Source organism: Dendronephthya gigantea, unplaced genomic scaffold (genome assembly GCF_004324835.1).
Source record: "Dendronephthya gigantea isolate DGI-Jeju-01 unplaced genomic scaffold, DenGig_1.0 000189F, whole genome shotgun sequence".
Lineage (NCBI taxonomy): Eukaryota > Metazoa > Cnidaria > Anthozoa > Malacalcyonacea > Nephtheidae > Dendronephthya > Dendronephthya gigantea.
In genome coordinates this window covers 220142-235448 of record NW_021163199.1, presented here as the reverse complement: position 1 = coordinate 235448, position 15307 = coordinate 220142, and the positions used below count along the sequence as shown (strand labels likewise).

At 35.4% G+C, this 15307-nt stretch overlaps 2 protein-coding genes across 2 annotated transcripts; both read left to right on the top strand.

Moving 5' to 3' along the window:
* Positions 1-5714: 5714 nt before the first annotated feature.
* LOC114538609 (protein ANTAGONIST OF LIKE HETEROCHROMATIN PROTEIN 1-like) lies at positions 5715-7239 on the top strand. Its single transcript, XM_028559737.1, has 3 exons — positions 5715-6454; positions 6578-6683; positions 6958-7239. Exons 1-3 carry the CDS (start codon positions 5715-5717, stop codon positions 7237-7239), a joined length of 1128 nt encoding a protein of 375 aa, XP_028415538.1.
* Positions 7240-8932: 1693 nt separating this feature from the next.
* Positions 8933-13778, top strand: LOC114538608. The gene is made up of 7 exons (XM_028559736.1): positions 8933-9012; positions 10118-10234; positions 10320-12209; positions 12352-12501; positions 12943-13131; positions 13230-13365; positions 13477-13778. Exons 2-7 carry the CDS (start codon positions 10118-10120, stop codon positions 13776-13778), a joined length of 2784 nt encoding a protein of 927 aa, XP_028415537.1. The 5' UTR covers positions 8933-9012.
* Positions 13779-15307: the final 1529 nt, after the last annotated feature.

Here is a 15307-nt window from a genome sequence, read left to right as displayed (position 1 = left end):
TATAATAAATTATAAAAATGCTTTGACAAAATGCATTTTAATGCATTTCATCATTTGCAAAATGATTTGGTTTATATGCTCTATAAGGCATCATTATGTAAATCAAATCTTAAGTTTGTAAGACCGCAATAATTTAATGAGGAAGCTTAATATTTAAGGTTTTAGGTCGATAACTAGCAAAATTGTAAGCGATTAGTTAAATTAAAATTTTTGTACGCTTCAGCATAACGCGGTTATTTTTCTCAAACGGAGAAACTATGATTCATATGGATGGTTGTGAAGTTATTAAGGAGTTTTTTTGAACGATTAAATAGCTAGATTTTGTATTTTAAAGCACGCAATTTCTAAGTTAATATTATGATGGGCTTATTAACATGACATAGCTATCTTTGAAATTATTTTTCAATTTCGCTAAAATTGATTGAAAATGGAAAAATCAGATATTTCAAGCTGAGTTTAAAGTGAATCTTCTGAAAAAAGCGATTAAAATTTCGTTCAAAAATTGTAAAAAATTGTTGAAAAACTACTCTTAGCACATTTATACCTGAATTTGATAGCTCGAGAGTCGTCTTAAACGTACTTTATGTAGGATTTTACTTATACGACTGGGAAGTCAATCATTCAGCAGAAACGAGTACTATGACATTTCAGTGTTGGAAATATATACTAATTTCTTCAGCCGAGGGGATTTTGGGTGCATGTAGGTCTGGTAGGGCCCGTTCACACTTAGCTCGGTTGAAAATCGATTTAGTTAATTCGAGTTCGATTCGATTTCGAATCGATTTAATGGGAGTGTTCACACTTGGCGAGTCGCATCTGGGCTACATTTTGTCTGTGTCAAGGAACATAATGTATAGAAAAGGATATATAGGGGTAGTAGTCAACTGATAGGGCATTCCAGGGATCGTGTTTTCATAAACAAACATGGCGGACAATTCCACGTTGAAAAGCAGCTAAATCCCGAAACTTTACACTTTTTTAGCTTTGTAACCACGTCTGTTTGATCTATTTTTTGTTCGTGAGGAATATAAATACAGCTAAAATACGGAAAATTTTAGCAGCGTTCAAGTGGTCAAAAGGTAATGAGCTTTCCCTGTGTGCGGAATATCCTGGTTCGATCCCTGGTATGGTCTTTTTTATTTTCACAATTTTTTGGAATTTTTTTAAACCTTTTTCAATATTGAAATATTTGAATTTACAATACCTTCTGGTTAGTTTTAGAGTTTACGGTGAGGGACAGGTGTGTTTCTACGTTTCTGTGTTTCTACGTTTCTGTGTTTCTACGTTTCTGTGTTTCTATGTTTCTACGTTTCTTTCTTTCTATGTTTCTGTGTTTCTGTGTTTCTGTGTTTCTATGTTTCTGTGTTTCTATGTTTCTATGTTTCTACGTTTCTATGTTTCTGTGTTTCTACGTTTCTATGTTTCTGTGTTTCTGTGTTTCTACGTTTCTATGTTTCTATGTTTCTGTGTTTCTGTGTTTCTACGTTTCTGTGTTTCTAAGTTTCTACGTTTCTGTGTTTCTACGTTTCTGTGTTTCTGTGTTTCCACGTTTCTGTGTTTCTACGTTTCTGTGTTTCTATGTTTCCCTGTTTCTACGTTTCTGTGTTTCTATGTTTCTATATTTCTGTGTTTCTGTGTTTCTATGTTTCTACGTTTCTGTGTTTCTACGTTTCTGTGTTTCTATGTTTCTATGTTTCTGTGTTTCTACGTTTTTATGTTTCTGTGGTTCGAAAAAGCATTTTATGAACGAGCGCAACGTTATTACCGTGATCATAACATTGTTATAAACAATGGCCTAACAAAAGAAGTAAGTCAAAATTTCCCAACGTTCGAACAAATGGACCTACCATGGGTAGGACATATATACGCTAGTTGGGGGTGCAATAATTTCCAGATTTAAGTCAGAAGAAGTATTTTAGCGGCATTTCTTTTTCAATAATTCCTGCAAGATGGATTAGTTGCGATCACACATTTAAAGCAACTTCGAATATCGGATATTTACGCGAAAGTGATAATAAGTGCATGGTAAAATTATTTCAAAGCCTATTTAGCGTGTTAAATGAAAAAGGCACAGTTATCCAATGGAAATTCACTAAAACGGAAGGAACAGCTAAGCTTGAAAATTTGTCTCAACAACTTTCGAAAAGATTTTTGACACAAAATAACATTTAAGAAGGAATATTCCTCGATAAGTGTTGCAAATAGAAAGCAAGCATTTTCCCGGTGTACCCATTAAGCTAGACATATTCTACGCAGTGCAAAGATTAGTGCGTAAAATACCAAAGTGTTCGAAATACTCGTCTGGCATCAGTGGCATAGCTAAAGAATATGGCTTAGTTTTCCGTCAACCAGGAGACATCGGGAAAAAAAGGTCTAGGCCTTCGCCTGACGTTATTTCGAAAGACTTAGAAAAATTTAGCAATAAATGGGAATCTGTAAAAAATGCAGCTGCATGGATGGAGTGTTCTTACTAATGAAATGTTGAAGGAGATAAAAAACATTCAGCTTCACATAAATAAGGGTTGTTTGTCGGACATACCTGTTGGGTGTGGAACAAACAAAAATGAAAGACTTCACAGGGATTTAAAGAAAATTGTTGCAACCAACCGCATAGGGCTTCAATTACTATATACGAAAATGTTTAGAATGTTGTACAGTTTGGCCCAAGAAAACGAGAAAAAAATGTCATCTATCCAAGTGACAAAAACTCAAAGAATGAACACATTCTGATAGCAGAATATGGGCAAAAATTAGAATATTTTGTCAGAAAGGTGTCTGGAAGACATAGAGAGATTCGAAAACAATCAACGACCGCAAGGTTAAGGGACTTGAAAATTATTCGCGTAAGGAAGTAGAAGAAATTTTGCATGGCATTTCTATTTTGCAAAGGAATATCAAATGTAAATGGATTGTGGCTGAACATGACTACTCGGAAAGACCTGAGAAGGAAGAGTACATACAAACATAGAAACATATAGAAATACAGAAACATAGAAACACAGAAACATAGAAACACAGAAACGTGGAAACACAGAAACATAGAAACGTAGAAACATAGAAACACAGAAACGTAGAAACATAGAAACATAGAAAAACAGAAACACAGAAACGTAGAAACATAGAAACACAGAAACGTAGAAACACAGAAACGTAGAAACACAGAAACACAGAAACACAGAAACACAGAAACACAGAAACGTAGAAACACAGAAACACAGAAACACAGAAACATAGAAACATAGAAACACAGAAACATAGAAACATAGAAACGTAGAAACACAGACACACAGAAACACAGAAACATAGAAACGTAGAAACACAGAAACATAGAAACACAGAAAGGTAGAAACATAGAAACATAGAAACAAAGAAACACAGAAACATAGAAACACAGAAACACAGAAACATAGAAACAAAGAAACGTAGAAACATAGAAACACAGAAACGTAGAAACACAGAAACGTAGAAACACAGAAACGTAGAAACACAGAAACGTAGAAACACAGAAACACAGAAACATAGAAACACAGAAACAGAGAAACACAGAAACACAGAAACATAGAAACACAGAAACATAGAAACACAGAAACACAGAAACACAGAAACATAGAAACACAGAAACGTAGAAACATAGAAACATAGAAACACAGAAACGTAGAAACACAAAAAACGTAGAAACACAGAAACGTAGAAACATAGAAACACAGAAACGTAGAAACACAGAAACTCAGAAACATAGAAACGTAGAAACACAGAAACATAGAAACACAGAAACGTAGAAACAAAGAAACGTAGAAACATAGAAACACAGAAACGTAGAAACACAAAAACGTAGAAACAAAGAAACACAGAAACATAGAAACACAGAAACACAGAAACATAGAAACAAAGAAACGTAGAAACATAGAAACACAGAAACGTAGAAACACAGAAACGTAGAAACACAGAAACGTAGAAACACAGAAACATAGAAACACAGAAACACAGAAACAGAGAAACAGAGAAACACAGAAACACAGAAACACAGAAACATAGAAACAAAGAAACGTAGAAACATAGAAACACAGAAACGTAGAAACACAGAAACGTAGAAAAACAGAAACGTAGAAACACAGAAACACAGAAACACAGAAACACAGAAACACAGAAACAGAGAAACACAGAAACATAGAAACACAGAAACGTAGAAACACAAAAACGTAGAAACACAGAAACGTAGAAACATAGAAACACAGAAACGTAGAAACACAGAAACACAGAAACATAGAAACGTACAAACACAGAAACATAGAAACACAGAAACGTAGAAACAAAGAAACGTAGAAACATAGAAACACAGAAACGTAGAAACACAGAAACGTAGAAACACAGAAACGTAGAAACACAGAAACATAGAAACATAGAAACAGAGAAACACAGAAACACAGAAACACAGAAACACAGAAACACAGAAACATAGAAACACAGAAACACAGAAACACAGAAACACAGAAACACAGAAACATAGAAACACAGAAACACAGAAACGTAGAAACATAGAAACATAGAAACACAGAAACGTAGAAACACAAAAACGTAGAAACACAGAAACGTAGAAACATAGAAACACAGAAACGTAGAAACACAGAAACGTAGAAACACAGAAACGTAGAAACATAGAAACACAGAAACATAGAAACACAGAAACGTAGAAACACAGAAACGTAGAAACCTGGAAACACAGAAACTAGAACCATAGAAATAAGAAACATAGAAACATAGAAACACAGAAACGTAGAAACACAGAAACATAGAAACACAGAAACATAGAAACACAGAAACACAGAAACACAGAAACACAGAAACACAGAAACACAGAAACATAGAAACACAGAAACATAGAAACACAGAAACACAGAAACACAGAAACAGAGAAACACAGAAACATAGAAACACAGAAACATAGAAACACAGAAACACAGAAACATAGAAACACAGAAACGTAGAAACATAGAAACACAGAAACGTAGAAACACAAAAACGTAGAAACACAGAAACGTAGAAACATAGAAACACAGAAACGTAGAAACACAGAAACGTAGAAACACAGAAACGTAGAAACATAGAAACACAGAAACGTAGAAACACAGAAACGTAGAAACACAGAAACGTAGAAACCTGGAAACATAGAAACTAGAAGCATAGAAATAAGAAACATAGAAACATAGAAACACAGAAACGTAGAAACACAGAAACGTAGAAACACAGAAACGTAGAAACACAGAAACATAGAAACACAGAAACATAGAAACACAGAAACATAGAAACACAGAAACACAGAAACACAGAAACATAGAAACACAGAAACGTAGAAACATAGAAACATAGAAACACAGAAACGTAGAAACACAGAAAGGTAGAAACACAGAAACGTAGAAACATAGAAACACAGAAACGTAGAAACACAGAAACGTAGAAACACAGAAACATAGAAACGTAGAAACACAGAAACGTGGAAACACAGAAACGTAGAAACACAGAAACGTAGAAACCTGGAAACATAGGAACTAGAACTATAGAAATAAGAAACATAGAAACATGGAAACACAGAAAACTGGAAACACTGTGTTATATATTTCCGTTATTCTAATTATATATTCCGTGACCCGTAACATGGGCTTATAACCTAAACTTAAACTTACAAGTATCCACGCCTCTCCGCGGCCAAATTCAAAATGGCGTCAACTGTAAAGTTTCGGGATTTAGCTGATAGTTCCACGTTGACAGCATTGGCTGCTGTTGTGACAACTAACCATCAAAAAATTGTTAAAAAACGAAAAAGGCAGCGGAAGAAAATGCAACAAACAATTATACAATATTTTCAAAATAAGACAAGATGTATAATTGCTATGCTAAGTGTAGTCAACACAGCAGTTGAAAGAGAATTTTGGATCGAACCAACCAGAGGGCACGGATATTTTTGGGAACACACAATTTCTTCGTGGACAGAAGACAGGCTTTGGGTTGAGAATCTACGCATGAAAAAGAGTACTTTTTATTTTATTTGCGAGCAGCTTTCCCCTGTGTTAAATAAGCAGGATACTCGATTTAGAATGTCAATCCCTATCGAGAAACGTGTGGCTATTTGCTTGTGGCATCTGGCAACCGGAGAAGATCTTCGCTCCCTCGGGTGGAGATTTGATGTGGCAAAGAGCACAGCATGCGAAATCATCAACGAAGTTTGCCAAGCAATCGTAAGCATTCTGCTGCCGCAATTCGTCACATGGCCAACGGGAGATAATCTACGAGCTGTTGTTGATGGATTTGCTTCAGAGTGGAATTTTCCTCAATGTGCTGGAGCAATTGATGGAACCCATATTCCTATAACTGCACCTCCGGAGAACCCGGCATACTATTACAACAGAAAGGGGTTTTACTCAATTGTTTTGCAAGCTGTGGTTGACCATTTATACAGGTATGCATACTGTATATAATTACACCCAACTGTCTCAGAATCATTAAATAAATGGAAAATTAATTGAAAATTATATGCTAATGTTTTGAGCAATTTCAAGCAAGGAGATGTTGCTGGTTTTAGGTTTACGGATGTATACATCAAATGGCCGGGAAAAGTGCATGATGCTCGAGTGTTGAGTAACTCTAGTCTCTACCACAAAGGTCAGAATGGTGAACTTTTCCCAGACGTAAGTATGACTTTGCGAAGCTAACAATTGTGTTGAGAGATATTTAGCTAGGTTTTTCCAAATCATCACAACTCTAGCAAAGATGATTATAATTCTAAGTGTGCACAACTCACAATTTGTGACTTGAATACAGCTCTTCCCTCTCCCCCTCCTCCCCAAACAATTTACAAAATTTCTGTTACAGGACAAATAGTTTCCCTTGCATTATAGCTGAGTGTTTATTATGTAACCAACCATATTTCTCATACACTTGACATGTTCTTATTTTTAATAGTGGACAGAAAATATTAATGGCTGTGATATACCACTGTTTCTAATTGGTGATCCAGCGTATCCACTGTTATCTTGGTTGCTTAAAAGATATACAAATGCTGAAGTTGTAAACAGGGAACAATCAGCATTTAATTACCGGCTAAGCAGGGCGAGGAATGTTGTAGAAGGAGCATTTGGCAGACTAAAAGGCAGATTCCGTTGCCTGTTAACAAGAAATAATACAACCTTGAAGTATCTACCACCAAAAATTGTGCTCATGTTGTGTCCTTCACAATCTCTGTGAGAAGAGGGGAGATGGATTTCAAGGAGAATGGCTCCACACAATTGAGTCAGCCCCTGATGACAGCTTTGACTTTGGATCCCAAGTAGACACCAATGCCCATGAAATAAGAGAAGCCTTGACTGAGCATTTCAAAACACATTAACGTTAACTGTGACATTTTATTCTTGTTATTGAATACAAACAGCAAAAGTACAGTATATTTAGAAATACTACTTTGTAGATAACAATTTTAACATAAAGTACAAGTGTTTTTTCACACAACTCAATATGAACAGTTCAAATAGTTCAAAATGTGAAGTAAGTGTTCCCACCATCAACGATCCTGGATTGATAATTATTATTGTAACCCCTTTCTTGTGCTTCCATTGAGTTAGCATGGTTTCCAGCAATTGCCCCTGCAAATAACGCCATTGAATCCGTAAAGGCTTTTAATTCCTGGCTTCTCAAATCAGCTTCTACTGTTGCCTGCTCCGTCATATGATGAAGGAAGGCTTTATCTGATTCTTTCTGGTACTCCGTAAATTTTCCGATTGCTCTCTCAACAGCTGTCTCTTTTTTATTTTTTTTGACCCCTTTAAGCTCTGATTTTTCAGATTTCCGTTTGTTTTGCACCTCTACCTCACCAGATCCTGAAAGCAGATATTGTTCTTATTAGTTACCACACATGATAAGATGTTAAGAAGTATTATTTCCATATCTGGGGTAAAATCATTAAAAAAAATGTCTTTCATTGGCTGAAACTTAAAAACCGTGAATGAATAATTATGTGTACAATTTTTACCCTTGTCAGTGTAAGAACATTTAGGGCAGTTAAACTCGTCGTCCTCACAGTAAACCTTCACACATCCATTGTCAGTAGTGTGGACTCCGCTTGACTGCAACTCTACAATGTAACCACAATCTGGACAAGGCCTTTCAATCACAGACCCTTCACCATATTTTTGGACAAGATCAAATTCTATAAAACGTTCAGTTACATGTTATCAAATAAAAGTAAACTAAGACTCAATTTTTAATCATTGAAAAATATTCATCATCTGTATTTCATGTATCACGTACACAGTAAATAAAACAATTAGAAGTTTACCTGTATCAACGGAAACATCACTTTCATTGTCTGCTTCGTTTACACTAGTGTGAGACGTATCAATGGCGTTCGCAAGACCAGTAGCATCTGGCTTGTCATTGAGAAAATTGTCCAAGTCGTCAAAAAACTTTGGTGGTTTTTTTCTTCCAGCACCAGACTTTGTCTGAGAATCTTTGTGCTTTTTATACACGCTTTTCAGTTGTTTCGCCTTATTTCTGCATTAGACATGATCTCTCTCAAAACCACTTACTGTTTTTAAATCTTTACTAATTTTTTTATAAATTTGCGAATTTTTGTGTGTGTTGCTTAACTTTCTTTGAATTTCTTCGTTTCCCCATATGGCTATTAATGCTGACGTTTCTTTTTCCGACCATGTTTCTCCCCGTTTTGCCATTGTTTTCAAAGCAGAAGAATTATTTTTGCACTGCGGGTCTTGCGAGAAACCATAGACTATCGAAAGGAATGGACTGGAAACGCTAATATAAAGCGCTGTGTCTGACGAATACACGCGTGATATGGGTTAGCACGAATCGTTTTTTGCGTTACCATAGAAATTAAGCGCAGGAAGAAACAAGAAAATTTTTCACAGCAAGACTGCAAGTTCGACTTTACGGCGATTTTTTTCCAAATATAACAGCTAGGATATATTTTTCTCCTGTTAAATTAAAAGACAAACAGTTGAGAAGGTAAGAACTTTTAGAAAAGGTTGACTTTTGGGGGAAATAGCTCCCAAAACGGTATGCGCTTCCGTGTGTTTAGCATAAAATGGCGCACCGGAAGTTAAAGGTCAATGTGAAGGTTAAAGGACCCTGTAACTCTTTAGAAATTCTGTTTTTAATAATATGTTACACATTATTTTATCCCTACACAATGTGTCAACGAAACGCATACATAACCTGTTCCCGTTTTCGCTATCATTTTTAAATAAAAGCTGATCAATTTCAGTTGTGATTTTCACAAGAAACGCACATCGTCTATGTCATTGTTGAAGTACATGATCCAAAGTAATACTATAAACCACGCTTAATTTCCCAAAATTCACTTATATTTACTAATTCAGACTCTCTTGATGCACACTTATAAAGCTAGGGTCAAATATGTAAATCAATTCTGTTGTATTGCAAGAAAAAAGATAGGCCAAGTTGGATAGTATTAAATTCGCACGAAGCAAAAAAAGCATTGTTATTGTTCAAGAAAGCGGCACAAAAGGAACCCTGCAGCTTGAGAACAAGAAACATTTTTTCTCTAAAATTTAAATAGACGAATTCCTCACTGATAGGGCTACGAAACGGTCATCGTTTAATTGCCGTACTGTTCTTCGTTTAAAAAAGATGTACTATGTTTTGAATTTATCAAAAACTAGAACACAAGCCCGAAGTCATGTTGCAACGTTTGCAAGACTGTGAGCTTGCATTAACGATCTTCCGAAATATCAAGCCGTAAAGTTCGTCATAAAAAATATACTGTTTTCTAACATTTATTTGTATGAATATGCTACAATTCTTTAAGTTATATTTTATAGCTTTGATATTTTATCGTTGGCAATTAATTAAGGGAAATTGATGTTTATATTTCTTATAAGACAACCAAAATTACTACAAGTATATAAATTACTTATTAAAAACAAACATCTTTATCTGTTTTTATTACCCTACACCTACATGTACCTCGAAAGATTAACCATATGTATAAACTTATTTTGATTCAGGATCGAGTTGCAGTTCTTATATAATGTGAGTTATGTATTTTAATTAATAAATAATTAAAATTATAATGTAATTTTTTTTCGAGATGCCATACAAAAGAGGTTTTTCTGTAAAAAAGAGATTTAAGAAGGAAAGGTTGAATAGGACTAAGAAATTACAAATGCTTACAGAGCAAGAAAACATTATTGAAGATATCATGCAGGTAAACCGTAATAGTCTTAATACACAAACTGATGTAATTATGTAGCTAAAAAGCTAATGGCAATGCATTTTCTTTTCTATTTAAGGATAAATTGGGCAATGAAATAGCTACCACTGCAACAAACCACATTACCACCTGTGCTACATCAACATGTATGCCTGAAACTATCGAGGACAATTATAGATGTCAACCTGTAGCTGAAGCAATCAATCATACCCCTACAAGTGAAATAGCTACCACAGCAACAAACCACATTACCACCTGTGCTACATCAACATGTATGCCTGAAACTATCGAGGACAATTATAGATGTCAACCTATAGCTGAAGCAATCAATTATACCCCTACAACATCTTTAAAGGGAATAGCAAATACTATAAAAGTTATAGGCCTACCTCCTGGATGGACTTTAGTAAACAGTGACAGCAAATTGTTAAAAGTAGTTCTCATTAAGCAAAGGAAGCGAAATCCCATGAAAGATCCCATGATTATTAAGTCATTGGCAGTCTATGAAGACTATACTTGGAGTATAAGAGTGCATAACAAAACTGTCCAACAGTTTGATTGCAGTGGATTGGAAAATCTTGTTAAGCATAAAGTTATTAAGTCTAGTGGAGCATTCTTTGAAGTTGTGTCAACCATTCATGATGCTAAGATATGCTGTGGAAATCCTGATCTTGACCTCCTAAGTGAAACACACCCAATGCTTGATTTGGAAAGAATGCGTTCAAATATTGATGCACAGTTTGAAGTTGAATGTAATGGAAAGCATTTTGAGAGCACAATTCGAGGAGAAAAATGTCACATGTTGATTGCAGGAAGATATGACAGATGCACTGAATGCTCAAAATATAGAGCATATTTACGAACAGTCAAATGCAGACAACAAAAAATGGCCATATATGATAAAAACTACTACACAGGCTCAAACAGTTCTGTCAATTACAGATATTTGTCTTCAGAAGGAAAAACAGAACGGTTGAGGTCAATGCAAAAGGAACTCAGATCAAAAAATCAGTTGGTAAATAAATTGAGGTCCAGACTTGCCCATCTTATTGATACAGAAGGCCATGTTTTAGATCCCCAAATTAATGATGACCTTTCTAGCATCTTATCAAATAAAGAAAACTTTGCAAATGAGTTACCTGAAGGATCATTTAGAAGGTTATTGTGGGAACAACAGATGCAGGCTTTGTCCTGCAATGACTCAAGGCAAATGAGATGGCATCCTGTTATGATCAAGTGGTGCCTGAACATTAAGTTAAGATCATCCTCAGCATACAAAGCACTAAGAGACTCTGGATTCATAAAGCTGCCAAGTGAAAGAACATTAAGAGATTATACTCATTGGACGAAAGTAACATCTGGATTTCAGCCTTCCTCATTTGAACGTTTGCTTGTGGATATGAGTAGTAGTGAGCTGGAAGAATGGCAGAAATTTGTGGTCTTGCTTCATGATGAAGTAAAAATAAAGAGCGATCTTGTGTACTGCAAGCATACTGGAGAACTTATAGGATTTGCCAACCTGGGTAATATCAACAACACATTGCTAGATTTTGAAAAGCAGTGCCAAGAAGATGCCAACCCAATGCCAGACCTTGCAACTTACATGCTTGTGTTTATGGTCCGAGGAATTACCATTAGGCTGGAGTACCCCCTAGCACATTTTCCTTGTAACAGCAGCATAACAGCAGATTTCATTTTCCCTCTTGTCTGGGATGCAGTGAGGCACCTTGAAACTATTGGGGTTAAAGTTGTTGCAAGTACTTCTGATGGAGCTTCCACAAATAGGAGATTTGTTAAGATTCACAAGCCCCCCAAAAGTGCAAAAGGGCTTACCATTTACAAAACAAAGAATATCTTCAGTGAAGATGGAAGGGATCTGTTCTTTATAGCAGATGTTCCTCATTTACTCAAAACGGTTAGGAATAATTGGGAAAACAGCGGATGGAACAAAAAGACAAGACAACTATGGGTAATTATACCACAATGAAATGAATGAATTGACTGAAAAAAACTGCAACTTTTTCTGAGCTAATTTTATGATCCATCAAGACTCGGTTTGTATATCTATCACTTATCTGCATGTACCAAATCGGCCTGTATATATGTTTTAGAATTCAGGATACAGCATCTCGTGGATACATTTGGTTAACCTTTACAAGGATGATCTGCGGCGCAGTGGTCTCAAACTAGTTCCTAAGCTGAAATACGATCACATTTACCTGACATCATATTCGAGGATGAAAGTCCATTTGGCCACTCAGGTAATTAGATACCAAAGCGTCATAGCATCAATTTAGTAGGTCTAAGATAGGAATCCTATTCATGCAGTTTGTACAGACAAAAACGCTATTTTCTTCCATTTTGCCCGACTCCGGGGCAACGATACTTGATGTTGATAGTAATGAAAAACCAACAGGCTAATTACCGTTCTAGGGGGATTCCCCTCAATGTCACTATCCATACACTATGGAAGGATATGCACTATCTAAGAGAATATATGTTTAATCATAGACTATCAAAGGGAAGTCTATGGTTTAATCATAGTTTATGGTTTAATTTAATAATAATTACGCCCAAGCTGGTGACTGAGAAAAATGTTTAATTACTAGGCTTATACCATAGACTATCGAAGGGATGGTCTATACTATGATATTTCTGAAGTTCCAATTTTAATATCCGAATGCATTTTCTTTGTTTTTCAGGTAATTAGTACGACGGTAGCAAATGCACTGGATTCATTTTATGGACAGGAAGTTCAAGGAACCGTAAAATTCATCAGAATGTTTGATAAATTTTTCGATTGTTTGAATAGTCGGTCACTAACAGAGGCTGACAGGAACAGGAAACCGAATATGGCACCATATAAATCTCCAAATGACCAGCGTTTAAAGGTGGGGTAATTGTTAGACCTCACCAACGATATTTCGGTATAGTCAATACATGTATAGCCTGGAGCAAAATGTAGAAAATATTTATTTGCTTTACATAGTGGCTGAGGGATGATTTTCTAAAATACCTGGAAAGGTGGGCAACATCAGTAGATTCACACTTCCAGGGACTGAAATCGAAAGAAAAGGCGAAAATGAGATTGAGCAATCAAACAAATGAAGGGATACATATGACAGGTATTAGAAGAAAACATAATGATTTACTGTATTGTTCAATCAAGGTTACTTATATGCCCTTTCATTTCATGTTGCAAATATTTACACTCTTATAAATTCTCTTTCCTTCAGTTTATTCATTTGTTGAATTGACACAGTACTTGCTTGCACAAACTGGTGTGCAATACATTTTAAGTGAACGCTTCAACCAAGATCCGTTAGAATCACATTTTGGCAAGCATCGACAAATGAAGGGAGGAAATGACAATCCTACAGTTGCTCAATTCAACTACAATGAGAACAATCTTCGTCTGCTAGGTTCTCAGGCACTGGCCCCAGTCAATGGCAACTGTAAAAGGTCATGCACTGAAAACAAAATTGATGACACACCACTTCCAAAGAGGCCAAGAAAACCAAAAAAACTTTTTTTCTAACAGTTATGAAAAGTTATGAATCCATGGTTACATAATTTCTGCATTTTTCAGATTTTTTCTTAGGGATTTTTTCTTTGATGCTTCAATAGTTTGGTGATGTTTGAAATGTTCATCCAATGTGCTGCAAATGCATGACCTCGAATATCAACTCACAGTTGTATGCACATTTGCATGACCTGGTTTGATTCTGTTACATTTTGTCCTGTTGCTTCTCTCCAATGCTGCTTTACCACCTCGTCCTTAAGTACAGCATTTAAAACTGGGGATTTTATATCCGTTGAATCAGCCGTAGTTTTTATATGGTTTTTTTGAAAATATTTGCGGCAATGACATTCTACTGATCTAAAGAACAAGAAAGCTTCATTTGTCAGTTGAAATAAACCACCTCTATTTTGCTTGTCAATCCAGCATTTTGTGTAGTCTAAAAATGTTTGTGGATTTTCCACTCCCTTCATCACACCAAGAGCATTAAGACACTGGGTTTGAGCATCACTCTCCCCGCACTGCTTCTTTTTGCACCTTTTCTTTAATGCAAAGGGAACAAAACCTGCAGCATATCTCAGGATGTTCTCCTCGACATTTGTTATTTTCTCTGGACTTTCAGGATTTTCAGAGCTAAACTGTGCACCAGATTCAGAACAATTATTTTTTCAAACAGCTTTCGTACTAAGGTCTGAATAAAAATTGTCAATGGGGGATGATCATTCAAGGCTGGACGCAAGTAAGACTTCAACCCCTCAACAAAAGAAGAGTTTAAGCACATGTTGTGAAAAGCTTGCCACATTTTCTCACGCTGGTCAGCCAGAATCTTTTTTGAATCACCAGCAGAAACAGCATTCCAAATCATAGACAATGAAGCATGCAACCTTTCAACATTGCATTGATCTTTATTTTTCAAAAAACACTCAGCAGTACCAATCAGTTGTGGTCCATTTAGTGATCCTTTTATCTTGTTGAAGGGATCGTTAATAATATCACTCATAGTTTCCTCCACTAACTTTTCACCACCAGCACAGAGCTTAGAAAAGGAATACTTTGTATATTTGCCATGACTTTCTATAATATGTAACCACATCATGTCAAGGATTTAGAATAGACTCTTATATAAAGGATTTCAATATTTTTGTTTGGAAATGGAATGATTGCAATTCTTCCCATAATTTCGTAAAACAGAAACAGTATAGAAACAGATTTACTTCACTTCATTAAAAAATCACAAATTTATTATTTAAACAATTATACAAATCGTTTTAAAAACTCTTTTATGCCAAACTATTCAAATAGACACAGTGACTCTTAATGACTGCGAGATGTATATTTATCAAACGATTTGATTGATTAAACGATTTGATTGATTGATTGATTGATTGATTAATAAACGTATCAAATAAAGCAAGTACATCAGTTTATATTTCACAGCTGGACGTTTAATAAAAATACTAATTATTAGTATTCAGTTCCCAAATTTTTACCAGGCGTTTCTTCAACATTATCATTTATTTCTGGACATTCTTCACTCAGAATGAATG

Excerpts from the sequence above, each read along its gene's own strand:
- LOC114538609 (XM_028559737.1), top strand. The coding sequence starts at position 5,715 with ATGGCGTCAACTGTAAAGTTTCGGGATTTAGCTGATAGTTCCACGTTG. Across the intron at positions 6,455-6,577 it reads GTGGTTGACCATTTATACAG|GTTTACGGATGTATACATCA; the intron begins GTATGCATACTG and ends TGCTGGTTTTAG. Across the intron at positions 6,684-6,957 it reads ATGGTGAACTTTTCCCAGAC|TGGACAGAAAATATTAATGG; the intron begins GTAAGTATGACT and ends TATTTTTAATAG.
- LOC114538608 (XM_028559736.1), top strand. The coding sequence starts at position 10,118 with ATGCCATACAAAAGAGGTTTTTCTGTAAAAAAGAGATTTAAGAAGGAA. Across the intron at positions 10,235-10,319 it reads TTATTGAAGATATCATGCAG|GATAAATTGGGCAATGAAAT; the intron begins GTAAACCGTAAT and ends TTTCTATTTAAG. Across the intron at positions 13,132-13,229 it reads CAAATGACCAGCGTTTAAAG|TGGCTGAGGGATGATTTTCT; the intron begins GTGGGGTAATTG and ends TGCTTTACATAG.